At 50.4% G+C, this 27,250-nt stretch overlaps 1 protein-coding gene across 7 annotated transcripts; it reads left to right on the top strand.

Moving 5' to 3' along the window:
- Positions 1-18: 18 nt before the first annotated feature.
- VEGFA (vascular endothelial growth factor A) lies at positions 19-22,992 on the top strand. 7 transcript variants are annotated; one of them, XM_074537238.1, is made up of 8 exons: positions 19-740; positions 6,510-6,561; positions 11,632-11,828; positions 13,493-13,569; positions 13,986-14,018; positions 16,746-16,817; positions 17,957-18,088; positions 20,318-22,992. In XM_074537238.1, exons 1-8 carry the CDS (start codon positions 675-677, stop codon positions 20,337-20,339), a joined length of 651 nt encoding a protein of 216 aa, XP_074393339.1. In that variant the 5' UTR covers positions 19-674; the 3' UTR covers positions 20,340-22,992. The 7 variants fall into 7 exon arrangements, with proteins under 7 accessions (XP_074393339.1, XP_074393341.1, XP_074393342.1 ...); XM_074537240.1 differs by lacking the exon at positions 16,746-16,817; XM_074537241.1 differs by lacking the exon at positions 17,957-18,088.
- Positions 22,993-27,250: the final 4,258 nt, after the last annotated feature.

Genomic DNA, 27,250 nt, shown 5'->3' with positions numbered 1-27,250 from the left:
ATATATTACTATTCTGATTTTTTTTTAAGCGGTGGACAGAGAGAGGGAGAGACAGTAACGGAGAGGACAGGAGGAAAACGCTCTATTCGTCCTTTCCGCCACCACCACCCCGATTTGCGGAGAGGGGTCGGGCCGAGGGGCGGCGGAATCAGCCCCTTTCTCCCGGGGAGGCGACCCCGGCTCGGGGAGCCGCCGGAGGCAGCCGCCGCGCAGACGGGGCGCAGGAAAAGAGATGCATTGAAAGTTTCCGCGCAAACTTTGCCGTGAGTGCGCGAATCCGAGCGAGCGCGGCGCGGGTGCCTGCCTGCCCCGACGCGGGGAGAGCGCCGCGGACGGGCGCCGCTGTGGAGCTCGGACTGCCCGGCGGCGGGGGCCGGGCGGCGGCAGGGCGGCCGCGGAGCCTGCGCTCGGCCCGGCGGAGCGTCCACGGAAAGCAGCAGCGGGGGCCGGCGGAGAGCCGGGCTTATGGAGGGGTGAAACCGGAGACCCCGAAGAGGAACCCCCCTTACCCCGCAACCCTTCGCAGTACCCGGCCGGCGGCACCCCAGGAGGCGGCAGCGGGCACGGAGGAGGAGCGGACGAGAGCGCGGCGGGGCGGCGGCGGCAGCGGCAGCGGGGCGGCGGCGGCGAGGCGGAGCACGGCGGGCCCCGCTTCGCGGCGTGCGCCGGCAACCATGAACTTTCTGCTCACTTGGATCCGCTGGGGGCTGGCGGCGCTGCTCTATCTGCAGAGCGCGGAGGTAAGCGGCGGGACGGGGGCTTTTGTGCCCCGCGTAGCGGAGGGGGAGGGAAGGCAGACGGCCGACAATACTTTTCCCCTTTTTTTGTCTTTTCGCGGCCCCCCTTTGCCTCCCACCTGCTCGGCGCGGTGCGGCCGCGGCGCTGGCGCCGGGTGCGGGTGGGTGCCCGCGGCACGGACACGTGTGCGTGCGGTGCTGCAGCGGGGGGACAGCGCTGCCCGCCGCTCCGCGGGGCCCGGGGCAGCGGCAGCGCCTGCCGAGTGCCCGCGCACACGAGCGCGCCCCGGCGCGGCGCGGCCGTGGGGTCCCGCCGGGGCCGGGGCCGGGCGCGGGGCAGGGAGGCAGCGCGCTGCCTTCTTGCATCAGCCTCGGGTCTCCTGACATTGCAAAAGGCTGCTTCGGCGATATTTGCCTTGGGTCCCAGCTCGGGTTCGTGCCGCCGTGTGGAGTTCAAAATGCCTAGCTGGAAAAACAAATAAGAGATCAAAGAGGACAAAATGGATCCAGAATTTCTTCCAGATTGGAAAAAAAAAAATCAAAATATAGATCTCCTGCACCGAGATTACAAATCCAAGGATTTTTCTCTTCCTCTTCAGTCACTTTTACCTCATTGTCATTCTTGAGGAATTAGAAACCAACTCTTCCTCCTTTCCTTTTTTTTTAGAAAAAAGAAGGGCAGCTTTCTTTGCAAACCTGTCCTGTACATCTGTTTTCTAAAGAGTTAGGAGGGCTGTGTTGCCAAGAGATATTAAGGGGTTTAGACAGAGTGCCCACGTGAAAGTGTCTGTTCGCAAGGCAGGCATGGATTACGTTTTAAAGGTTTTAACAGGTTCGTTCTCTCCTGCCATTTCTGCTTGGCACTTGGAGAGAGCACAGGCCAGATCATCTCCCACAATCGTGAAAATAAACGTCTCTTGCAAACTAATCAGTTATTCACATTGTTTGTTCAGCACCGATGCTGGAAGGCAACTCCCCAATTAGGAGCCATTTCAGCTGTAACTGAAGTCATGCAAGCACTGCACGCTTTGTTTCTAGCCTGTTGTATCTCTACTTTATCCAGTGACAGCCGCACACTAGGCTGTGCTCGGCTGTGCTCGATGGGAACTGAGGCGCACTCTCACTTGAGTGTGGCACAGAGCAGCTCCCTGCTGCCTTCCTGCCAGATTTGGCTGGTGGGACAATTGTTTCTGCTCTCCAGGAGTTTTTCCACCGTCACCCAGAATAGGAGTTTCTTTGCCTCCCAACTCCTCAGTAAAATTGTACAGTAGCATCTGTTCTCCACTTATAGTATGGGCAAGTCTGTATTGGTGTCCAGTGATAACACCCTTTAACCCTCCCCTTGTTCCTTTTCCCCTCCCCTTCCTCTTCCCCAGAAGAGGAAACGGCGGATCAGGTAGAGCCGAGATCTATCTGTCCTCATAAAAACCTTATGCTGCCTTTTCTCCTAGGCTGGAGGATAGTGCAGATGAGAAAACAATGTAGTGATGGAAAAAAATGGTAGGGAAGGATTACAGGAGTTTAGGAGGAAGTGTTGCAGGGACAGACATGACGGATAGCTAGAGGTTCAGTACCTGGGTGCTGTGGGCTATGTAAGTGCTCAGGCAGATGGACGGTGAGATCTGCCCTTGGGTTCTGTCCTTATTTGTCCGTTGGTTGTCCGGGCACCGCAGTGATGGGAACGTTAGGAATACCAGCAGATCTCACATAGGCAGCTTGGTGATGACTCTGAGCATGGCAGGAGGCATGACTCTTCGCACAGGACTAGGGTTTGTGCTTTGATGATAGTATTTATCTGGCTGTCAGGCTGATCTAGCTAGCTAGCCAGGCACATAAGCGAGCATTAAATAAAAGCCCTGACAGTGTCTGAGTTGGGGAAGCAGGGTCCAGCACGTGTCAGGGAGCTTTCCTGGAAGTAAAGGAGAAGGGATGAAGGAATCACCGCGCTCCTCTGGTGAGGGTTCAGAGGGATGGCTCCTTACTGAGTTGGTTGTTATGGTTGCTCCTGCAGCAAGACTTAGATGGTGGGAAATTGTTTCACGGTCGTGTCTGGGCAGCACTGATGCCACAAGTGGTGGTGATAGCCTTTCCATGCAGGCTAGGGAAGGAAAGGCACTTTTGCAGTGCCACCCTCCCAGCTGATTGATTGTGCTGAGTGGTGTGCACAGTCCTCACACAGCATGGGATTGGAGAGGGTTGCATTGCTGTCCCCTTCCAGTCCTCCCTTTCCTAGAGAATGGGGGACAGGTGGTTATTCCCCATCTTCCTTTATCTGTGGGTCTTGCTCCAGCCTGGTGACAGGTCACTCCTCATGATGGTCTGGGAGCTCTTCCCCTCCTGCCCATCACAGCAGAGGGACCTGGATATACTAGCTGTATTGCCATGGGGAAGAGGCAGTGATCAGACACCGAGGGAGGGAGAACACGCCTGTGACTAGACTGTTAATGATCACACACCCACCAGGCTGCCTGCCTTTGCTGTGCCTCTGCACCGCACCACCGTGGGGAGCCACCAGAACCTGCTTCCACAGCCCTTTGGCAGCTGGGACACAGCAGGTCACCTTCCCCAGAGCCGTTCCTGTGCTCTGAAGATGGCTGGAAAGAGGAGCACTCCTTTGGGAGCAGGGGAGAGGGATGTCTGAGGGGCTCACTGATTCCTGAGCAACCCCAAATCCATTCTCCTGTCTGTTCTGTCAGAGGTCCTTGGCTGTGCAGGCAGCTTTCAGGATTACTGACCTCAGTCTGCTTGTACAATGGAGAAGGAGCGAGTGAGTCCCATTCCCCCCCTCTCCTAAGCAGAAAACGCTGAGAATTTCTAGTGCCTAAGACGAAAAGTGCCTTAACTCCTGTCCCAGAGTCCCTCTCAAAGTGGATGGATTGTTTGTTCCAGTCCTAAACAGTTACAAAGCTCTTTTAATGAGCCTGCACAGATTAGGGGGAGGGGAAGGGAGAAAAAGAGTGCTGGTGGTGGTGGTGGTGAGGGGGGTGATGGTTAGAGAGGAATGACTTGATTAACCTTTTCTCTCCCTTCAGAGCAAAGCTTGCTTTGGACAGGGATGGGGGGAGAAGGGAGGCAGGGAAGGTACAGACATGTGGATGGTGTGAAGTGAATTTATTTGTTAGAGAAGGTTTTACCCCACAGAGGGAGGGATGTGCATTTGCTACAACCTGCAAAAGAGCACAGAAAGGAGCTTCCTCTGTCAGCCCCATTTCTGGGCTCATTTATCCTACTCTCAAGGCCAGGCCAGGGGTTGCTTCCACATTACTGTGAAATGCTGAAAATCTATTGGAAGGAAATTGTGTTACAGAACCATTGGGTAATGCCAAAAGCCAGCAGAGGAGAGCATGACCTTCAGGCTCCTACCGAAGGGCACAGTTGGCCTGCTTGTCCTGAGGAATGTTTTTGGTTCCCCATGTCTGATATTAGCAGACTGTTTTGAAGTGAGGCACAAGGCCCTGCCTCACCTGCTGTTCTAGTGGACGTGCTTTGAGGGCTCTAGGCACAGGTAAAAGACACTGCTGAAAGGGCAGAAAAATTACTTGGAATAGTGAGCAGAGAGCCTGTTACTGATAGTTCTGGGAAACCTTTCTAGTTTCTGCTGAGAGTTCCCCTGGGAAAGCTCAGAAGCACTATGCCCACTTTGCACTGATCTTGTTTCCCATCTTTGGGGTCAGATCACATCCCAGGTCCAGGTGAGCACTGCGAGAGTGTTCTGGCTCCTGCTCCACTACATCAGGGGCAGGGTGAGGTGCTGGCTAGGCACAGGTGAGTAGTGAAAGCTTGTGTGTGGCTTGCTTCTGCTTCTCATCATTTGTGCAGCCTGTGTGCTTGCGCATGAGGAGGCGGTGGGCTTAGCAGCTGGCTGGGTAGTTTTGCATAGAGAATGGATGGGTAAAAATGACCCTCAAGGTGTCTCCAAACTGATTTTGCTTAGTCTGTCATGGTCATTTTGTGTGTGAACCAGAAATCTCTCTGTGAAAAGTCTTGGGGGCGTTGTGACTTGAATGAACTGACTTGGCTCGTGATCCTCTTCCTGTGCCATAGCAGATTGAGGCTTTCCTGCCCTTGATGCGGTTTTCTTTTTACCCAGAGATTGTCAGGCACTGAGTGGCTTTGGAAGGCCGCTGCAGCCTCCGCTGCCTCCATTTTGTTTGTGCTGTTGCAGTGACCTTCACACTTCAGGAATGAAACTGTTTCTAGGAACCTGCTTTTTAAAGTGTTGTCACAGCACTGAGACTGGGCACACAGCCCCCCTCCTCCCCAGAGAAGAAACAGATCCACACATGGGGCAGCTCAGGTCTGGGCTGCTGAGTTTTGCCCAGGTATAGAAAGACTTTGATTGAAATGAGAAACAAGTTCGGTCAGGGGGACCTTAGACAAAGGGAACTACACACAGACACAAAGGAATGTCTGGGAGAGGGGCTTCTAGCTGGCTCTCTTGCCCCCTCCTTTTAAAAGCTGACATTTTCGGCTGCTTGGATGGTGGTGCTGCCCTGTGCACAGGACTGCTTAGAAGACCATAGCTGGCAGATTCCTGTTGTGAGCTTGGGGTAGACTTGGCCTTAATTCAGTTCTGTCTTCAGCTGCAACATCAGAGGGCCTTTTTCTAAGCCTGAGCACAGCATATTGCTGACAAAGCAGTATTTTGTATGGACCCCTGTGCTTCTTATGGGCCTCTGCTGAAAGGCAGCAGGTTCTGGGGTGGATGGCATCACACAGGTGGCAACATAGCTCGGAGAAGTGAAGAAAGCTTGGCTTTTTCCATTTTGGTTCAGAACAGAACAGCAGGGGGAAGCTTGACTTGGTTGGAAAGTTACGTCAGAGCTAAAGCCCTCACGAAGAGCAGGAAGACTGGCGTTCTTGTTTCACCTGGAATTAAATGGACTTCCTTAGTAAAGTGGTGTAATATTTCTCCGTACCATTTTGGGGGTGGGTTACCTGTCACCACTCCTGCCTGCATCAGTGCTTTGGAAATGTCCTTAGTCCCAAAAGGCAGCAGGAATGACTGCAGAGCTTTTCGGTTTTGGCCCTGGGGAAGCTGTGGAGCGCAGGAATGGGATCCACGCAGGGGCTGGGGACTGGGACCAGTAGGTGAGGGCGAGCGTCGCCCTCGCTTCCATCAGAGAGGGAGAAAACCCGGGCGGTTTAGCGGCGTCCGTCGGCAAAGTGGTGCTGTCACAGTTAATCGCCCTGACACCCGGCCAGATGCCGACACCTCCGTGGCCACCACTGCCGGGTGACAGACATCTGTGACATTGAGAGGGGAGCGATGCCCTTCCGTGCCTGGCTGCCTTTCTCCCCTCTCTGCCCTCCCGGGCCAGATTCACCTTTACGGGGAGAAGCGATGCCCGGGTCCGTCGGTCGGTGTCGGCGGCAGCTGCAGGTCCCCCCGTTACTTCTCTCCGCCGGGCTCGCATTTGCTCCCGTTGTTTGCCCGCGGTCAATGACAGCAGCTCCCCGGGGACGCGCTTCTCCCTTTGGGGCGTCTCTCGGGCCCGGCACACCGCCTTGCCAGCCCCGTCTCCCGGCCCGGAGCCGTCCCGCCCCTGCCCCTCTCGGCTGCTCTGGGGGACGGGGGAACAAAAGGTCCCTCTGTGCCAGCCGGGGGCAGTGGCTCGGCCTCGGGGGCGCCCTCTCCCGCCGGGGCTCCCTCCGCCCCCTGCCCGGCGGGGCGACGGGACCGGCACCGCCGGGGACCCTACCCGGGACCGCCCGCGCCGCGGGACCGCGTCACGGTTCCGCGTTGTGACCGATTTTCTGTTGTCTTTGCAGTTGTCGAAGGCTGCGCCTGCCCTGGGGGATGGGGAGCGGAAACCCAATGAAGGTAAGCGCTGGGCGGCTTCCCGGCGGGCGGGGACAGCCGGGGGCTGGGGGGAAGGAGCCCCCGGAGCCGCCGATGGCCAACACCGCCACCTCCCGGGGAGCGGGACCGGGGGCTGCCGGCGGGAGGCGCCGCCGCCATCAACCCCTTGGTGGCGGCCGCAGCGCCCCCGCCCCACGCCGCGGGCCCGGGCCGGGCCGCGGGGCCGGGGGTGGCCGTGAGGCCGGGCGCCGGGGCGGCCGCGGTGCCAGGGCGGGCAGCAGGGCTGGCCCAGCCCGCCCCTGGCTTACCGCAACTCAGAGTGAAACTGCGTGCGTGCGCCGGTGCACATACGCACGCTCATTTATATATATATATATATATATATATATATCTACACACACACGGGCGCGCACAAAGAGCTGAGTAGTGGCACGCAGTTTGCTGGGGATTCGCCACAGTGCTGTAGGAAGGGATTTGTCAAATTTTGTTGCCCGCCTCTTTCCCAGCGGTGCTGGTGATGCCCGGCTGGGTGACCAGGGCTGATCCGTGAACAAAGGCCGAAGCAGCCCCCAGATGGTAGGTCTCTGAGGAAGAGAAGGAGAAAGGGGCAGTTCAGGATGATTTTCTGGGCTCATGCCTCCCAGCAGTCACAGGTATCCCTGTAGTTAGGAGATTACTAAGCGCTGTCAAGAGCCAGGCTTGAAAAATACACCTTTTTATTCTGGTTAGGGCTGGCAGACTTTGCAGATTCAGGGAATGGCACTCTAGGGTTCTGTTAGGTTCTGATGGGTTCCAGTTATTGGTTCCTGGTTGTCCAGTATGGACAGGACCATTGCCTGGTGGGGAAACAAGGTGGTATCTCTGCAGCTGCTGTGATCTTGTGTCTTTCCGGTTGCCCAAAGGCCAGCATGTGACAGTGTCCCCTGCCTCATTGGTTCATGCAAGTAAATGTAGACCAGAAGGCAGCCAGCCCCTGGGTTAGTCAGAGATATCTCCTGCAAGCTCCCTGTTTAGTGAAGCGCTGTGCGTGTCAGGAGGTTGGCTTCTGTCCGCAGTCCTCAGTTCAGCAGTGGGATAAAAGGGCTGTGGACTTTGAAACCTTCAGGCTGAGGTGATCATCATATGCTTTAAGACCATCCTGACCGTGTTTTCCTTACCTGTATAGCAGAGCAGATCACTTGTTGCATGGCAGGGTCTGGCAGATGCCTTGCAGGGTCCCCACGGGCTGTGACCTTCAGCGTTATTCCAGCCAGAGGTCAGCAGAGGGCTCCAGCACTGTGGGCCCAGATTGGCTTTTTTTTTTTCGTAGCAGTCAGTTTCAATTTCTGTAACTTTATTGGTGTGACAGACTCCATGTGTGTTGCCAGAGGTTTGTGGCAGGCTCTGCTTGGGATAGGTGTCCATTTTGTGCTGGCAAATTTTCTGATTTGCTGGTGGACTGCCTCCTGTTGCGCTTGACCCTTGCTCCTGCTGAAGTCAACAGAAGAAGGTTCAGTGACTCCAGAGGGATCAAGATGGAGCCTGCTGTGAGGCTTATTTTGGTAACCAGTTCTCTGCTGTTGGTAGAAAAGAGCTAGTGTCCTCATCTGTGCCATTTTTTGTGCCCAACAAATCCCTCCTGGGGAGGGAAAGAATCAAACAGAATTAACTTCTGTCACAAGAAGGTTGATGGGATTGCAGGAGAAGCTGGTCTGGCAGTGTAAGTGGTGAGACTTCAGTGTTATTGTCTGGTGCTATTTCAGGTTCTGCAGTGTAGATACTTCTGTTAAATAAAAGTCAGGACTCTTGGCTCTACTTCTGTCCTGTGGTTCGAACTTAGAAGTCTTCTCTCTATACCTCAGTTTTTCCTCTGTGAAGAGGAGATCACGATGGGCCTCTGTTACCCAAGGATGGTCCTGTAGTTCCTTCCTCTGAAGCTCTTAGGGGCTTGGGCTGAAAGGTGGGTTTGTGTCTTTGGCCATTTTATGCTTTCTCTGTGATGTCAAACTGTGACAGGTTTTTATTTGGGATGGACTTACTCTGGTTGGAGACTGTTATTTTAGCTTCAGCCCCTACCCTTTTGAGCTCAAGAGAGGCTTCCACATGTTTTGTGGCACAGGAAGTTGTAGAGGAGTCAGACAAACACTCTTTTGTTTCACAGGAAAAGATTTTCTGGTATAAATAAAGGAAACCACCATCACTTGTGGCTGCACTTTTATTTTCAAAATAACAGTGTGTTTGTATTGCTGCTAAGCTGTTGATGGGGAGAGAGGCAAAATGATCAGAGACTTCTCCTTTTCTAGTCCAGCATGGTCTCACTCAACTGCTCCAAATTTGAACTTAAACCCTGCTTTGAAGAGTTAGTGTGGGTCCTGTCTGTGTTTTAACCTTCCTTCCACCTCCATTCACAACAAAGAACCTCTGACTCAAATCTGGAGGTGTTTTGCAGGGTAGGAGTGTGATTTAATTGTGGGATTAGCATCTAATGTGGGCTGAAGCCCAGATTGCAGGAAGGGAGCAGACCTAGTGGTGTTAGTCCTTCAGTGACCTTCCTGTGCTTCCCCATGAAGGAGACCTTCTTCCATTTGTGACACAACCAGTGGAAAGGAAGCGCAGGCAGAATCAGCAAAGTGTGCAGTATGCCTCCCAGTACATAGGAGTAAGTGTAGGTATGGTAGAAGGGGCAGGGCTTTGCTTTGAGGTTGACTGTACCTCAGTCACGTGCTCTGGTTTGGTTTGGGTGGTAACTGTGCAAATGAACTATGGAGTGTTGTGCAGTCTCCATGTGAATGCTCTGTGTCCAGCAAAATAAGGCAATGTGCCTTTTGTGGCAGGATTTTCTGACTGGCAGCTAGGGAAAGATTCCCTGGTTCCTTTTCAGAGGCTGATTCAGTCTTTGGAAAACCATCATGTGTTAAAGTAAATGTAGAAACTCCCAAATTCTTCATGTGAACAATTTAGTCCTGTCAAATCTTTCAGATCTCAAGTATTGTTGTCAGGGTGTAGCTGTGAAAGTAAAGGCCCTGTAAGAAGTTGAATAGGGTGTTCTGGGGCCTGTTCTGTAGTCTGGTTTCTCTGGTGTAATCCAAATGCCTGGATAAGGCAATATTTAGGAAAGCATGAGAGATGCCGGTCAGTTTCACTACACTTTTCTACTCTTGTTTTCTGCCTCCTTTATGCCTCAGACTGGTGTGGCGAGCAGCATTTGATCTGCATAGGTAACTGCTGCTTTCCCTCCCTCTTACTTTCTGTCCCTCCCCTTGACGTAGGTTTGTAAGCATTTTGATCCTGAACTATGTCTTTACTGCCAGAGTTCTCAGATCCTGTGTCTGGCACAGTGTGAATAATCAACAGTGCAGTTCAGCGACTATCTCTGTGCCCGCAGAATTTCCCACGAATTAAATTGTTCAACTTGTTGGAACATAAGCGGTGACTGAGGTCACTCCAAAGGGAAACAAGAAGAAGGAGGAGAAGGAGGCAGTCCCAGACAAGATAGGAGAACAGACAGGAGACATACGGCAGTTACGGGAGGAGGGAAGAGGAAGGGAAGGAACAAGGAACAGAAACGTTGTCTTCTAGACAAGGAATACCAACAAGCAGTCCATGCCTGCCAGGCTACATTTCCCTTTCACAAGCCACTTTCTCTTTTAATAGCTGCTCACGCTCTCTGACACTTCAGACTCCTTGGAGGGAAGCTCCTCCCCTCTTGTACCCGCTCTCAGCACTTCAGCACTATGGCACTGTCAGCCCCGCATGACCTAGAATTAACTTTCAACAATTAACTGCGGGCTTTGCGCTCCAAGCCCTGCAGCTTTTGCATTTTTGTGGCAAAGTAACCTTTATGCCAGTTTGTCACAAGTTCAGGGCACTTTAGAAGCGCTTACTGGAGACCATTATTTTCCATGATGCAAGCAGTTTGCTCTTATCACTCTGAGTTATCAACCTTGGTGCTGGAGGACTCTGCATACTGTACAGGTGGATCATTATAGTGCATAACAGCATGGGGCAGGTACTATCTCCTTGTGCATATTCTTACCCTCTGCTTCATGTGAGACATCCTCTGTTGCCAGTGTGGTGCTAGAGCTGGGAGGCCTGGAGGGCTCCAGGTACTCACTGTTTGCAGTACTATACTAGCACCTGGGGTTTGTGTGTGTACTTATCTATACTATCTCTCATCTCTTTAAATCTCTCCAACCCTTGACCAAGCAGCAAAATGAAGCTTTGGCAAGAGACTGGGAAACATTGAGAAATACTTGTGAAATCAGTGCAGATCGCAAGCGGTTAGTGTTTGCTCCATTTGTAGGGAAGGCATGGGATAATGGCAGATCCACCCTGTTCCCCCTCCCACACTGTCTCATTGTGGTTCAGTAGCCAAATATATAGTCTGGTTAATCCTGGGGGTGCTGTGAGCCTACTTTGAATCTTTCAGTGGGTGGCTTGGTTCCTCGGTCTGGGAAAGTGGTCAGTGTGGAGACACAGAGGCTGTGACTTGTAGTGGATGCTGTCATGGTTCCCTGGTGGCCTCCTGAGGTGGATGTTCTGCATGGCCAAAGGAGGTAGATGACAGGAAGGGTGAAGATGCATAGCTCCATGGTTCAGAGCCTCTGCTTGCTCTTAGGAGTGTCTGTGCACTGAGGTCTGTACAAAGGATGCTTCTGGCTTTAAAACCACTGGGGCATCCACTGACTGTTTTGAAAAGGAGTAAAGGGCAAACCAGTGAAGGGCCTTAGTCCAGAGTGTAGATTATCTGCTGCAGCTTCAGGGTTTTTTTGGCTGAGCTGATACTCTTAGTGGCTGCACACCAGCAGTATGGGGAATAGCAGAGAAGAGGTTTGGGACAGAATCACCTGTGGCATGCATCATGGTACAAGGAAGGCAGTGAGCTCTCTTGTCCATCTTGCCCTTAAGCAGCTGTAGGAGGAGATTGTCTTTTTCCCTTCCCACTTGATGTGTGTGTATGTAGAGCCCAGAGAATGGATTTAGGCCTGCAAGACTGGTAGTGAAGAGCATAGGGTAGTTGTGTTGCAACTGTCTGGCTCACTTTAAGGGGTGAAGCCCTAGACATTCTTGAGCTAAGTTTGCATTAACTTATTCCCTCCATTCCTCTTTTAGTTATCAAATTCCTGGAAGTCTACGAGCGCAGCTTCTGCAGGACTATTGAGACCCTGGTGGACATTTTCCAGGAGTACCCTGATGAGGTGGAGTACATATTCAAGCCATCCTGTGTGCCTCTGATGAGATGTGCGGGTTGCTGCGGCGATGAGGGCCTAGAATGTGTCCCTGTGGATGTGTACAACGTCACAATGGAGGTGAGGGTCCAGCTTGCAATCTGCCATGCTTGGTTGGAAGGAAGCAAGACAGCCATCACAGCCACCCCAAGCCCCAGCTCCCAGCTAATTCAGAGGAAGTGCAACCTACCCCAGGGACCCTTTCTTCTGACCCTGGTGCTCTGTTACACCACACAGGGTTAAAAGATGAGTTGCCTGTGTCTATTTAAGGCTAAGAGGAGAGTCTGTGTTTTGGCTCCTGCCCAAATACAGTAGGTAGGAGCATGCAAAGAAGAGTTTCTGCAAAGGAGCACTTTGTGCTTAGAGAATGTAGAGGAGCATTTCTGATGGTGTTATCTCCCAGTTTCTAAAGAAGATACTCCTTGGACCCTTGCACCACCTCTAACTCTACACACAGCTGTTGTTCTGAAGGCAGCTGAGTAGGGCAAAAGGGGAGAACCTGTCAGTTCTCTCTCCTGAAGGGCATGTGAGGTCAACCTGTACCAACAGAGCAGGGAATTTGGGTCTTTAGCTATCCTGCCACAGCAAGGGTTAAAGGGGATCTATGAAACAAACTGTTCTATGTCAGCTGGAAAAGCCTTTCTGCCTCTGGGCTCTTCCTCCTTTGTTTGGAGACTGCTGAAGGTGGCCATGATAGCAAAGGCTGGGCCTTGGGGGAGAGATTCAAATTGCTTTAGAGAGCTTAGTTATTGCCCTTGTCTGTGAAACTGGATCCCAGCTCTTGTCCAAAATTGTGTTGGTGTCCATTACCCATAACCTATAGCTCCCTCACCTACTTTTGTCCCTTAGCCTCTTGAATGGCCACTGTAAATATTGCTGTGAATTTTTAATATAAATGAGAGATGTTCAGTGCTAAGTGATTAACCAGCAGGTCCTTTTACTTGAATTTTGGGCTGTGTTTGAACTGTGTTGGAGAACCTGCCTGTGCCCTCTCATGGTTCCCCATACTGCTTTTCCACTTGCAGGCTCCAGCCATACTAGCTAGGGATGGTTTTCTTCCTACCATTCCTTGCTGAATTACAGTTCTTGACTGATATGCCTGCATGCCTGTAAAGGGTCAGAGGCAATAAAGCGGATCTCTAGAGCTAATTTTCCAGCCATGTTCTGGGTTAAGAGAATGTGACAGTATTCCATAGATTCTAAATAACTTTCCTGGATATACCTGGGGCTGGGGTCTGGGTTTTGCAGGACTCTTTTAAACACAGATCTCCAGATTTGTTTTGTGTGTCAAGTTACTGAGAGAGTGAGATGTCAGCTGGGAAGGAATGGTGACTTAAGGAAAAGGATTTGGAATTTTCATTTGAGACCTTTGTGTGAGACTGAAGCATGGCTTCTGTGCAAGCAGACTGGATGTCCATCATCAGCCAGGGAGGGCTCATTGAGGACCTTGCTGTGGGGTACACCCTCTCCCATGCCTGTCTCCAAGGCAGTCCACCAGTGCTGGCACTGGGCATGCACGAGCAAACAGAGCTTTGGCACAAGTCTGGTGTTGCCGCTCGCTGGTGATCAAAGGCCTTCCCTGACTGGGAGAACGGGGCCTCAGAACCTCAGAGCTAGCTCGAACTCTGCCCTGCTCTTCCCAGGAGCACCTGGGGTATGAGTGCTTTGCTGCACAGCAGCCTGATTTGGGGCTGTGAACATGAAGAGTGAACAGGCAGTGACCCTTTCTGTTTCTTTCATTCCAGATCATGAGAATTAAACCCCATCAGAGTCAGCACATATCACACATGAGCTTCTTACAGCACAGTAAATGTGACTGCAGGTGAGAATGGAGCAGCACTGTCTCCTCTTGCAATAAACTTACTCTGAACCTTTCTTTTTTTCTGCCGTTGGGTTGGGACTCTTGTTCAGACGCTTCTGCAGCCTTCTTGGTTGGTCTGCAGTGGGACGGCTGAGCCTGGGAAAAGAAGCCCTCTGCTGTCAGGGCTCTTCCATCTCTAGCTATCGCAGGTGGACAGTGCTAGCCTGCATCCTGGGATCTTTTGGCCCTAGCTACCAGCAAGGGTCAACAGGATAGCAAAACCACTTTGAGTCGGGCCCCTTAACCAGTGCCAAGGGCATCCTGCAATGCTGCCTGTACATGACCTTCCCTGGACTTGGTGGGAACTGGGGATAATACCAGAAGTATATGTGATAAGCTCTCTTCTAATGAGGCTTTTGTTCTGTCTTCCCCCACAGACCAAAGAAAGATGTCAAAAACAAACAAGAAAAGTAAGTGACAAGCTTTTCCTCCTTTCTCTTTTGGTGGTTGGTTGGCATTTCCTCTCCCCACTGCCCCTTGCCCTTTTCTTTGGTTGGATATACTCACTTTAAGAAGGAAATGGCATATGGTACTGCATGGGGCGATGCTCTGAATCCATTCCAGGTGGTCACAGAAACCCGCATCTGATGGTCCTTCCTTCATACCCCAGACATGGACCTTGCATGACCCATGGCCATGGCAGTCATTCCTAATGCTTTTTCCTGAGTCAGGGAAGTCCTGTCATGTCTGTCCTGCTGGAATGGATTCAAGGTGCAGCCCCTGTTCTCCCCTTCCCTCTTCCTGGGGTGTTTCTGGTTACTGCAAATTGCTGGCTTTCTTTTATTATTAATTTTTTTCTTGCTGCTTGAGTGAGTACTTGCTGGCTTCTTTCACAGCAGCTTTGGTAGAGCTCTGCTGGCTACAGGGAGAGGTGGAAGTAGAGGCCTGGTGGAGGCAGGACTATTGCCATGCAGGACGTGACACTGGTTTTGTTTGGGTGGGGACCTGGGAGGGTGTAAAGGGAGGTGGATGTCCTAGCTGGGTCTCGGTGAAGGCTTTCCTGAGGGGTTTTTGAATCTGATGAGTTTGCTTTAGTGGCCTGAAGGAGGTTAAGTCACAACCTTCCCTTTTCTTCCTCTCCAAAGTAAAAAGGTTGTGGAAAGTAGAAAAATAAGCTCTAATCCTGCAGAAGTTGCAGAGATGAGCATAAAATACAAAACAACATTGAAAAGAAAGATCTCTCTGAGCGAGAGGATCAGCTGGACTGTGCATGGCTGGGAAAGCAGCTCTGCCATTTAGAGGTGCGGAGTTGGAGAGGAAGGAGTGAATATTTGGAGATGAGGCTGAATCTGAGACCGAGGGAGCAAACCAGGAGAGAGAGAGCTTTTTTCACCCCTCTCCTGGTGGTTGTATGTTTCTAGCTGCCTTCCAGCCTCTCCTCCTCCCCCTGGAAATCTGCTCCTGGCTGCATCAGACTGCGTGCAGCCAACAGTCCTCTCTGCACAGGGCCGTGTCGGGGACGGTCGGTCTGTGTGGCTCTGTAGTTTGAAGGTGTGTGAGAGTTTGGTCTGTATGAGCTCTGGTGAGGATGGGGTGTGGGTGTAGCAGCCAGCTCAGACTGTGTTGCATTCACTTTTCCTCTTCTAACAGCACCTTGCCTGCTCATTGCTGGTTCTGCACTCCCCAGGGAAGGAAGGGAAGGGAGGGGAGAGACTGGTGTGCTTTGATTTGTGCCGGATTGAAAGTCTTGTTATATTGGTACCCCTCTCCTCCCTTCAGGTTGATTTTCTTCCCCTCACCGTCTCCCTGTGACTCCTGCCTGACATGTAGGGCAGAGCTGGGATTGAGCTGATGCTCTGACACTCGTTCCAGTGAGACGACTTGAACAGGGCCTAGGAGACACCCATGGTGCTTTCTCTTCTGTCCCTCCAATTCCCTTTGACAGCTCTCTCCCGAGGTGGGCTGCACCAGGGAACGAGGGAGCCTTTGCTGAACTGCCTCAGAGCTGGGACTCATTTGCCTGACAAGCCCTGGTGCTTTGCCTAGGGCCTTCTCCTTGCATGTCTCTCCCTTGCTCCTGTGCTAATGTGGCTCAAGGAGCAGTACAGGCTCCAGCCTCCCTCGCTCCCTGTGCTCTCAATGGCCCACAGAGATCCATGGTTAGTGTCCAGGACTGCATATCCTAGCCCCTGCCTGCTCAGCCCCTGCCCAGGAATCAGAGGCAACTGGTGAATTTTTCAGAATGGAGTCAGCACCTTGGCTCCATCTGCTTGTCTGTCTGGCAGGTCCATGTGGACAGTGACAGGAGAGAAAGGAGGGAAGAACTGAAATCTGCTTGCTGATTATCTCCTGGGTAAAATAACTAGGTCAGGCCATCCTCTTCCCCCTCTTTACTCTTCAGTACTCAGAATAGAGGCTGCCAGAGGAGATGGTATGAACATCCAAGTAAGGTCTCCTGGACTCCTCTGAACCACAGGCAGGAGGTGAGGTGGATAAGCAAAGCCTTCAGGTTGGATAGCTCCTCAGAGATCAGATCTCTTCCTTTGTCTGTGGAGTGCTCCTGTCCCAAGGCGGGATTGCCACCCACCCTGCAGCAGAGCTATTGGAGCTCAGCTGCCCCCTCCTAGGCCCAGTACTGTGCAGTGCATCAGGTCAGAGTGGTTTCCTCTTCCTTGAAGAGAGCCCTTTCACTCAGGTTGCCTTTTGTCAGTCGTTGTGCACCTGTGCTTGTCGCCTGGAATGATTGTCTGCACTCACCGCGGTGGCGTGATGCTTTCACAAAGCTTTCTGTTCCTTCCCCCTCTCACCCCTGCCCCTTTCCCTCTGCCCCTCTCTGGAGGGGGCAGGTGCCCCTCTGAGGCTCCAGCAGATCCGCCTCTGCTCGCAGCAGCCTTGCAGGAGGTGGTCTCTGCTGCGTTCCCTGGTGTTGGCTTGGCTGTGGGCAGGCTGGTTGCAGAGCTGACAGGAGCGCCGGAGCCGGTGAATGTGCGTGCAAGATGGAGATCTGTGCTTCAGCCCTGGGATTTACCCTCCAGTCCTGCAGTCCTGCCTCATGTGCTTCTCCCCTCCCAGCAAGGCACATGGCTGTATTTTTTTTTCCCTTCTTCCTTGCATTTTCTTCCGTTTTCTCTCTATTTCTCCCTTTCTTTCCCCCTCTCTCTCTTTCTCTTTTTTTTTTTTTTTTGTTTTTCTTCCAGAAAATCAAAACGAGGAAGGGGGAAGGGTCAAAAGAGAAAGCGCAAGAAAGGCCGGTACAAACCACTCAGCTTGTACGTTTGTGTCCTCTGCTTGTAGACTCTCTTCCCTCCCTCTCCCCAAAGCAATCTGCCTGCTTGCTGCTCGCTCAAATCTCACCCTCCCCTCCCAGTCACTGGTGGGCTGCAGATCCTGCAGGGGCAGCACTCGTGGTGGCACTGCTCTGGCACTAAGGCTATCTCAGGGAAAGGTGGCTTTAGCTTGCTTGGCTCTCTACTCATCAGTAGTGACCATTGTCCCAAGGCACAAGAGTGTGGTGGGCGGACGAGAACCCTGCACCTCTTCACGCCTTCTGGTTGTAACTCTGTCATCTGCTTTCCACCACTTGTCTCGTGTCCTCACTGCTATGGTGACTGGTGACAGGCAGGCTGGCATCTGCCATGCATGTGTGTGTGTGTGTGTGTGTGTGCGTGTACACATGTGCGTGCGTGTCTGGTGGAGTCACAGGTGGAGAGGAGAGGTGGGACAGTGGGAAGCCAGAGAGGGGGTGCTGGGGAGCCAGGGGTGGCCTCTCTGCTTTGTTTTTTTTTTCTTTCTTTCTGCTGGATTTGGTGGCTTGTCTCTCTCTGTCTCTTTCGCTCTGCCTCTCTCATGGTGGTTCACAAAATTCTGCATTGTAAATTCATGGCCCCTCCGTAGGAGACTCCTAGGTGGTGAGGTTGGGATGGGGCTTACAGAAAGGAGGGCAGTGCCAGCTGCAGGGTCAGCATGTGGTGCTGGAGCCCAGCTGCTTTCCAGGGGAGGAGAGACCCTGTGTATTTAACTCGTTTAGCCGCTGGCCTCTTTCTACTCCAATAGTCCACTTCAGAGAATTCATTTCACTTATGTGTCAATAGCTGGCCGGGACTTCTCACCTTCCCATCCTTGCTTTCCCCTTCTTCCTCCCTCTGGCCTGAGCCAATGGATCCAATGCAGCATTTGTGAATACTGTGCAGAAGGCCTGTTTCCTTTCTCTGCGCTAATGCAAGGGGTTGCTGTCCTGGGGCTGTTGAGGTGCTGCTGGAAAATCCATCAGCCCATGGCACTCCAGTTGGCAGCATGGGGGCTGCGGGAGGGGGCAAGGGGATTGCTTTGATGTTCAGGGTGTTGCATGTGTATTTTCTTTCTGCTGAAGCGCTGTAGCTTAGACATCTTTCCTTTTGCCTTTTTGCAGTCACTGTGAGCCTTGCTCAGAGAGGAGAAAGCACTTGTTTGTACAAGATCCCCAGACCTGTAAATGTTCCTGCAAATTCACAGACTCACGTTGCAAGTCGAGGCAGCTTGAGTTAAACGAGCGCACTTGCAGGTTTGTGTCCTGAAGGATGAAACACACAAAGAGAAAGAGAGAGAAAGAGAAAGAGGGGGGGAGCTTGCTTCCTGCTGACTTCTGGCACCAGTGCTATTTGATTATTTCTTTTCTCTGTCCTACGTGGGCCAGAGAGCAGAGAGTCTGACTGGGGTGAGGACAGAGTTTCCCTGTGTCAGAGGGCAGCTGTTTGTTTCAGGTGTGCTCTCAGGACTTGGATGGGGATGGCTCCCAGAGACAGGCCCTTTGTATCTCGGGTATTCTTTACCGTAGAATAGCATAATGGAGTTCATGTTGCTGAGCTAGGCAGGGGAGGGTCTGTATCCCTCTGTACCTTACCTGTATGCAACTCTGAGCCTACTGTTGGACAAAGACAAATCCTTAACTGACTAGGATTTGACCACCCCTGTCTTCCAAGCCCATTTTCCTTGGCTTGTAGATGCTCTGCTGTGTGCAAAATGAGGAAAGCCATTACGAGCCTCCCTCAAGGCTGAGCCTACATTCTCCTTTGCCTCTGTTCTTCTAAAGGCCAGGGAGAGCACTCTGTGTTTTTGTACTGTGCTCACAGTTCCCTGTCCATGTCCTGTCCAGAATTGTGGTTTGAGAGGCTGCAGTCAGGACTGTGAATGGAATACAGCAGGTTTAAGTCTGACCCTGGGCGAAGGCAGAGGTGCCTGTTTCAGATGTGAGGTGGGAGACATAAAGGCACTGTGGGGTTAGTGTTTGTTCAGAGATCCATGTTGTGCATGTGTCATCTGAGTCTGTCACACACCATCTGTGGCACAGACATGTAAAGAAACCGATTCCTGGCTCTCACCTGAGCACTTTGGTGAACTCAGTGGGGTGTCTTGACTCGCACAAGCTACGTGTGCACCTCTGGTGTGGGATCATCCTACCTGTGTAGAGGGAGACATAGAAATGGGGTCACTAATGAGCACTTGGCTGTGACTCTGAACTTGGATCCCCTTCACAGAGATCTAGGAGATTGTTCCTGTTCCTGCAGAATTGCAGTGGCAGTGGCTCAAGGGAAGAATACAAGGGAGAGGGATCCAGGGTCCTCTGTGGCTCTGTCTTGAAAAGAGGAGACATCCATTGACTAGGTGGCTAAGGCTGTTACAAGTAGCAAATGCTTTATTTGGGTGTGAAAATGCATTGTGTCCAAGCCAGAGAGGCATTGGCACTGCCAGCGTGATGGGAACTGCTCTGTATACAGAGAATTTTTCTGGGGTGCTGTAATTTCAGTGGGAAATAATGGATGGAGGGGCCATAATAGAGAGACTTTCAGAGTTGCACTTCTCCTAGCAAGTAAAACCAGACTTAGTCTTGGCCTTTTCCCCCTGTTCCTTTTCCCAAAGTCCAGAGTAACTCATAATTACCCCACAGAGTTTGAAGGGTGAGAAATAGTAATAAATACAATGAGAAACAAAAAACCAAAGAAATCATGGTAGCAGAAGGGGTTTGCTAGTTTCTCTTACTAGTCCCTCTCTATGATGGGATAATTGGCACTAAGGGAGGTTTCCAGAGGCGATGTGTTGGCCTGAAAAGTGGGAAGGAGTCATAGGAGTGGTTAGCTTATCAATTTCCAGATAAAAAGCTAGTTAAGCTTAAGTTCCTTTTGCTCTTTCTTGTAGAATTAGTATTGGGACCTGCAGGGGAGGGTAAATTCTCATTTCTCCCGCTGCTTCTTCAGGCCACTGCTGTTCTCTAGTGCTAACCCCAACTCACAGTGTCTAGTGGAATGAAAAGCACTTACTTTTCACCTTCTTGCCTGCATGGGGCCTTGTTGTCTGCACTGCTTCCAGCCCAAACAAGAGGCTAGGTGGAGAGCTGAGGGTGTGTCTCTGCATGCACTGCTTAGCCTTGTTTTTCTGTGTTCGTGTGTATTTGTGTGTATGGTGTGCAAAGATGCAAACAAGACACTCAGCTTATCTGTGAGAAGCCACTGATTCTGCTCAAAAATCTTGTTTGAATATCCCCCCTGCTCTGTCTAGGTGAGCCTGGGGGAATAGAATTCATTGACTCATTTGTGGGGTCGAGATTCTCAGCTGATTTGCCCCATCTGCACAGCACTTCACCCCACCAGTGACGTCATGCCATGTCTTAACACCATGTGCTCTTAAACACATTAGTCACCACCCTTCCTTCCCTTCCCTGCCCTAGCTGCACCCCCATCACAAACATTAACCCCTGTTCTGTTCTCTTTTCTTCTTTCCTTCTCCTCTTCGACAGATGTGAAAAACCGAGACGGTGAGCAGCGGAAAAGAAGGGGAAACAGCCCTGTTTCTGGAGCCTGATTTCTCGCCTGGACAGAATAAAACAAACAAAACACTAATCCAAATGAACCCTAAAAATGAAGGATCGGTAGAGCACAGCACTTTCAGTACGGACGATGGACTCCGGAAGGAACATTCCCCAAGGCACCCGCCGCACAGAATTCACCTTTGGGTTTTGAACTGTTTTATTTTATTTTTCTTTTTATGCTGCTAAATAACAGAGCCAGGAAGACTTATAGGGGTGTATTTGATGGGTTTTCCCATGCATACATATATATGTGTGTATACATGCATATACATATATATATATGTATATATATTTTAACCACATCTATATATACATATATGTATATCTTAACCACACACACACACACACATATATATATAATATATATATATATATATACTGATTATTTTTTTTAACATTGCTAATGTTATTGGTGTCTTCACTGGATAATACTCGACTGCTGTGGACACAAGCGGGCTACTTGGGGCATAAGAAACAAGCTAAGACTGGACTTGAGTAGAAGCGCTGGGTGTAAAGTTCTTAACTCCAACTGACTTGTGCGGCCTCCGCTGTTTCTCTGTAGAGTGTGCTGTACCACAAACCACCTTCTCCTTGCCTGGGACAGGGAGGAGAGGTGATGGAGAGGATGGGCAGGGAGTTCCAAAGAGCGGCATCCTAGGGTGCGATGGGTCAAAGGCCAAGGAAATGGCCATCTCCGTGATCAAGGATTCCTCCTCCCCTCTCTTCCCCCAACCTTCGCCCTTACTCGTCTCATAACCTGCCTGCCTTGCCGGGACATGGGATGTCAGTGTACATTTTGCGTTGACTTTATTCGCTGTAGAACCTTTGCCAGAGAGTCATGCTGGCTTCACTTAAGGATGGTGGGCAGCTGATGCGCACTGACTTTCTGTTCAAGGAATTATCACAGGAGTCTAGATTTCCCGCCCTTGGTGGCTGCAGAAGGACACAAGGTCTACAGTGTGCTGAAGCAAGAATGGGGACCGGTGCATAGCCACACAGTTGTTCAGCACTGTCTGCTTTCTTCATGCACAGAGCTGCCACTCAAGAGCATCCAAGATGCTTATGGAACATTTCTGGAAAGGGATATTAATCAGAAGTATATACACAGTAGTGGGGGTGTGTGTGTATGTATGTGAATGTATGCATTTGTGTGTATGAATGTATGTATGTATGTATGTGTTTTTCTCTCTTTTTTATATATATATATTTATTTTTATACATATATATATATAAAAAAATAATATATATGTATGCCAAGATTGAAGGGGGGAGAAAAGAAAGCAACTTTTGCTGCCTTCAGTTTGCGTGCCCAGTGTGAACGACCCTTAAGAACGTCAGGTTTTTTTTTTTAATGACGTACTGTAAATATCAGGCCCCTTTTCCATGTCTTGGGCTGGGGAATCAAATGTGAGGACAGCTGGAGTCCCTTAGCTGTGTCATGAGGTTCTTGGCTATGTGTGTATTTGCAGTGTAGGCTGTGGTGTACATGAAACCCACCTTACACACGCGCGCACACACACACACACCCCTGAAAGTGTGTTTGTACATCTATGTGGATATATATAATCTAGTTCTGTGATTAAAATTATTATTAATAATAATAATAATCAAAAAGGTACTCAGTCTGTGTCAGAATGCTGCCAAACATCATCTGCAATTGAATTTTCAACGCCTGATAATGTACAACACGGAAAGCTTCCAAAAAGACAAGACAGTCTAAAAACAGACTCACAACAAGCGACTACTAACCACTAGGATCTCCCCATCCGACTGATGGCTTTCAGAAGGAGAGAAAACACACGGGTGGGTGCTTGCATCTGCAATGTAGAATACTCATGCTGCATCGTGTGCAAGACAGAGGCTTCCGATGGGGGGAGGGAAGAGAAAGTGTTTTATATACTTATTTAATATCCCTTTTTAAATTAGAAATTAAACAGATAATTTAATTAAAGAGTAGGGATTTTTCAGTATTCTTTGTTAATATTTAATTTCAACTATTTATAAGCCGTACCTCCTTTTTTTTTTCTTTTTTTTTCTTTTTTTTTTTTTTTTTTTTTTTTTTTGTACTGGTTGTGTATAAATTTAACCTTCCTGTTGTCCCATCCCGTCTCTCCCCAATTGTTGGCAGAGTCAGTAGCATGTTATGGGCAGTTATTTAATTAATTTCTCTAACACCTACCCCTACACATTCCTATTGAGACAACGGTTAGATATACATCTACATACTATATATATATTTGGCTATGTGTTTGTATATATATATATGTTTATGTATATGTGTGATTCGGATTAAATAGACACTACAATTTTTTATATATGTAAAAAGAAGAAACAGGAAAAAATAGAAAATTCTACATCTTGAATCTCTCTCCTTTTTAATTTTAATATTTGTTATCATTTTATTTATTGGTGCTACTGTTTATCTGTAATAATTGCGGGGAAAAAAGATATTAACACTACATATTGTGTCTAGTGAATTTTTTCAAGATATTCCTTAGTACATATTTATTTTTAAACAAAGAAATTACAGATATATCTTAAAACAACAACGACGACGACAAACAAACTTTTTTTTGTATTAAAGAATTTAATTCTGACCTTGATTTCCTTTGCCTTCTCCTTCTGCCTTGCATCCTGGTTTTCTTCCATTGTGTAACAGTTTCTCCAGCATTGCCTCTGGAGGCTACAGGGCATCAGCAGCCTACCAGTTGGACTCTTGGATTTGTGCCCAGAGCTTCCAAAAGCACATAGGTACCTGAAACCCCCTGAAATGAATGGGAGGTAGGCACCAGAATCCTGGAATGGAGCTCAGCCTGAGTTCCCTGCTTGGTGAGAAGAGGGTGGTGTGATGGGCAGGACCAAGGGGACAGGACTCCTGGGTTCCTTCCCAGCGTGATGCCAAGCAGTGTGGTGATGGTCCCAACCCTGCCTCTTGTCAGGAGCCAAGTCCCATGAGCTGGGTACTGTACAGGCATGAGTAGATGCAATCCTGGTGGAATTTACAATCCAAGGTGAAAGTAATGCTGTGATCCTGCCCTTTCTGGTAATGGACTTGGTGTTTGCAGTTGGATCTGTGTGCATGTAGCTCACTGTCAGTGATGGCTCAGCCAGACCTTGCCATCCTGGATGACTTTGAACAAAAAACTGTTTGGCTGTGGCAGTGCTCATCACTTCATGAGGGATCTTGATACCGTTGCATCTTTTGTGATGTGCTTTGGGGTCTAGGAGGAAAAGCTTTGGCAGTGGTGTAATTTCCTCATTATCCATGGAGATAAATGTGTCATGTGTCAGTCATCTATCCACACTGCAAAGGAGCATGCAGGATGTTTCCTGGATGTCTGGGAGGCAACTCACTTAGGGTAATACAGACCACTGAGTTCATGGCTGCATCATTCCTGCTCTTGTGAAGGTAAAGAATCTGGCTTCTGTTCAGGATGGACTCAAGTAGCTCAACAGGTGGACCTGCAGTCACTGCCTCAGCAGAGGGTGGAGCAGAAGAAAGAGGATGAGTACCTGAGGACATTTTGGTTCACTGTATTCAGTAACGTCTTGTGGACTGCAGGAGTGAGGTGAGAACGTGAGCCATCTGGATGTTTCTGCATGAGGAACCCAAAGGAGTTGCTTCCCTTGTATATTCACCACTGGCTTTTGTTCTGTGTGGATCTATGGGCTCTTTTGCTTGTGGCTGTGCAAGGTGATGAAGACAGCAAGCCTATCCTCTGGAGACCTGCTCTGCCTATTTGCAATCTGGGAAATGTTTACAAGTTATCAAATTGGAAAAATTGAAACCCTCAGGTAAGTGCTTCTCCCCTGGGCTGAGCTGGATGTGAAATCTCAGCATGAAGGGACCCAGGTCTCCTGTATGGATGAGTCAGGATGTTTCTGTCAGTCACAACACATCAAACCCTCATCAGCACATCAAACCCAACACATCAAATTCCATCCCACTAATGCAAGCTGGACTGGCTACTCCTGGTGCCCCTCTCTTTTCCTACCTCTAAGGGCTCAAAAGTAGGATATCTGCAGAGCAAGGTGACCTGGTAGACACCTACTTCTTGAGACAGGGGCTGGATGGCATATTTCAGATGGGACAACTCACAGAATTTGTGTGGATGCAGCAGAGCCAAGGTAGCTGCCTTATATCTGCAGGAAGACCCTGTCCAAGCCAGCTCTGATGGGGTTTACCTGGGGCCCTGGAAGCAATCCAACTCTTCTTTATTCTCCAGGGTTAGTATAATTAGGCTGTCATCTCTTGTGAGGAGCATGGTCATAGTTTGGTGTTGGAAGTGAGCTCAGGCTGGTTGGAGAGGCTGTACATGATTGAGAACCCTGCCTTTGCAGAGGCTGGAACGTAGGAGAGTAGCTGCCCCTCACCCTCCCCAGAGTTTGCACCTGGCTCGCCTGTGCTGTGGCCTGAGGTGAGGCAGGGACACATGGAGGGAGGCCAGGTTGTCAGGCTGGCACTCTGATCTCGTCATACAGCCTTTCACCATGTGCATGAGAACTTTCCCTGAAAGGTTTCTGGTCACGTCCACGTTTTGGTTGCTGGCTAATTAAAATGCTATCTTCAGGCAGCCAGCTGATGCTTTCCTCGTGCCTGCTGCGTTTATTCTGTGTGATTCAGAGAGCGGAGGCACCGTGAAAAGCAGAAAAGGGTGCCCTGGGCAGACACAACAGAAAATCCCACTGGCAATGGAATAAAGAATGCTTTTGGTTGGAAGCCCTGTCTGTCTCTCCCTTTTGGCACCTGCTAGCTGGTTTAACCCCTTGTTGCTGATGTCTTGCACTGCTCATCAGGTCTGTAAGTCAGGCAGGCTCTGCCTGGGCTCCACCACCACCTACAGTGTCTGTGTTAGAAGTGCCTATAAATCTCCTGTCCTTCAGCATGGTCCCACAAAGGACTTTGAAAACCCAAAGGAAATTCATTTCACAGGATATGTCCTCCACTGTCTGCCCATGGGACCTTTGGTAGTGAGAGATGGGTATTTTTATAGTAGTCCATGTGGTGAGTGAGCAGGCAGTCTCTCTGTGCTTGGGATGGCTGAAATTCAAGGCTAATCCGGATCATCTAGCACAAGGTCTGCAGTCCTGGTCTGGGCAAGCACTGTGTTTGCTCCCAGCTCTCCATTTGGGGCCACGCCAGTGTGGCCCTGGTGGCACTGTGCCACCCCACAAGCAGCTGCTGGCCCTTGCTGTGCCCCACAGCACCTGACACCCTGCATGATGGGGTGGCTGAGCTGCTGGCCCTCCCAGAGCAACCAGGCACTTGTGCCTGGACCTCCAGCCAAGTGCCCCGTATCTCGTAAGAGGTGGTGAGTTGTGGATAAGAGCAGGGAGGTGATATCCCCTGCACAGCCGTGAAGGAGGGTGTGAAAGGAATGCACAGAGTGCCTGACCACAGCTTTGGGGAAAGCTTGCCCTTTCATGTGGGAAGGTGGAAGGACCCCAGGGGCTTTGCATCACGAAGGGAAAAAAGGGTGAGGTTTTCCTTCAAATGCCAGAGGTTTGCTGGCTGCCTACCTCAGGATAGTATCTGCAGAGATGCAACTCTCTGTCTTATGTGAGGTGATAACAGACATATAAAGGGAAGCAGGCTTATTGGGCCAGTGCCACCTGTTTACCTGCCCAAGCCTGGCTTCCCAAGGCCAAAAAAGCCTTTTCATAAGGGTTTCTTTAAACTTGCTGCCTCCATACATCCAGGTGAGCAATGCTGCCTATCCACAACTGAGAGACTTCAGGAAATATCTGCAGTTCTGGGTTATACCTGTACATTGTGACATGGGGCTAATCTTGCTGGTTCGTGCTCTATATTTTTACCTCGTTTTTCCAGATGCCCCAAACACTTCTTTGGGAGAAAAAAAAAGCTCTATCTCTCCCTAGCCTGTGTATGCCCAAGCATCTCTTTAGGCATCAGGGTGCCCACTGCAGCCAGATGCCATCGGGTTCTGTGTGTTTAGCACCCATGTGCTTCTGCTGCCCAGCCCACCACATTGCCCATCTCCTGGCCACGCCTGGTGAGGGCAGCAGGGAATGCAGCAGGGGGAAGGCATCCTGCAAGCCTGATGCCAGCACAGGAGGGCTTTACTTCAGGGCTTGCTTTGACACCTCCTTTGTCAGCCATTCTGAGAGTTGTTGATGTGCTCCATGCTTGGAGAGTGTTGCGTGGTGGGACCCAGGCTAGGGACGGTGTCTGACTCTGCTCAGCCCCCTGCCAGGCCTGGTGATGAGTGTCAATTCCTGCTGAACATTCCTCATGAAGGCTCACGTAATCCCAAAACAATCTAGGATGCAGGTCAGGATGCCTTGCTCCCAACCTGTGTGGTAGCTTTGAGGTGAAATCTTCGGCCCCAGATGGCATTATCTCTGAATCTTGGTCAAATGAGTCTATGGAAGGAAGGGTATGATTGATGCAAGCTCTTGAGCCCTTGCAACCCTTTTCAGTGGGAGCAGTATCTAAGGGGAGATAAAAAGGAGGAGAGGCAGCACAAGATGAGCATAATGATCAGCTTATGCAAGTAATTCAGTTCCATCACCTCTTCAGAGATTTTAAGGCCTGAGCCCTTCACCTTCATTTGCCCATAACTCCTTCCTGAGCCATGGTGTACACTTTGGAAAGGTGTCCAAGCTGCCATCTCACTGCCTGGCCTTCCTGACCTTCTCACCTACAGAGAACCTGCTGGTACTGGATTTGGCCTGTGCCACAAACATATGAATACCAGGGAGTAGATGCTTATGTCATTGGCCTCTTCTCCAAAAGCAAGACCCACACCAGCATTCCTCCCTGCCCTTCCTTCTGTCCTCAGTTCTGACACCATGGTGCAGAAGCAAAAGTACCAATAGAGATTTATGAGGCTCATGGGC

This window comes from Zonotrichia albicollis, chromosome 3 (genome assembly GCF_047830755.1).
Source record: "Zonotrichia albicollis isolate bZonAlb1 chromosome 3, bZonAlb1.hap1, whole genome shotgun sequence".
In the NCBI taxonomy this organism is placed as follows: domain Eukaryota; kingdom Metazoa; phylum Chordata; class Aves; order Passeriformes; family Passerellidae; genus Zonotrichia; species Zonotrichia albicollis.
Note: the sequence above shows the minus strand (reverse complement) of the source record. Positions and strands in the feature narration are given on the sequence as shown.

Excerpts from the sequence above, each read along its gene's own strand:
- VEGFA (XM_074537238.1), top strand. The coding sequence starts at position 675 with ATGAACTTTCTGCTCACTTGGATCCGCTGGGGGCTGGCGGCGCTGCTC. Across the intron at positions 741-6,509 it reads TCTATCTGCAGAGCGCGGAG|TTGTCGAAGGCTGCGCCTGC; the intron begins GTAAGCGGCGGG and ends TTGTCTTTGCAG. Across the intron at positions 11,829-13,492 it reads TGTACAACGTCACAATGGAG|ATCATGAGAATTAAACCCCA; the intron begins GTGAGGGTCCAG and ends CTTTCATTCCAG.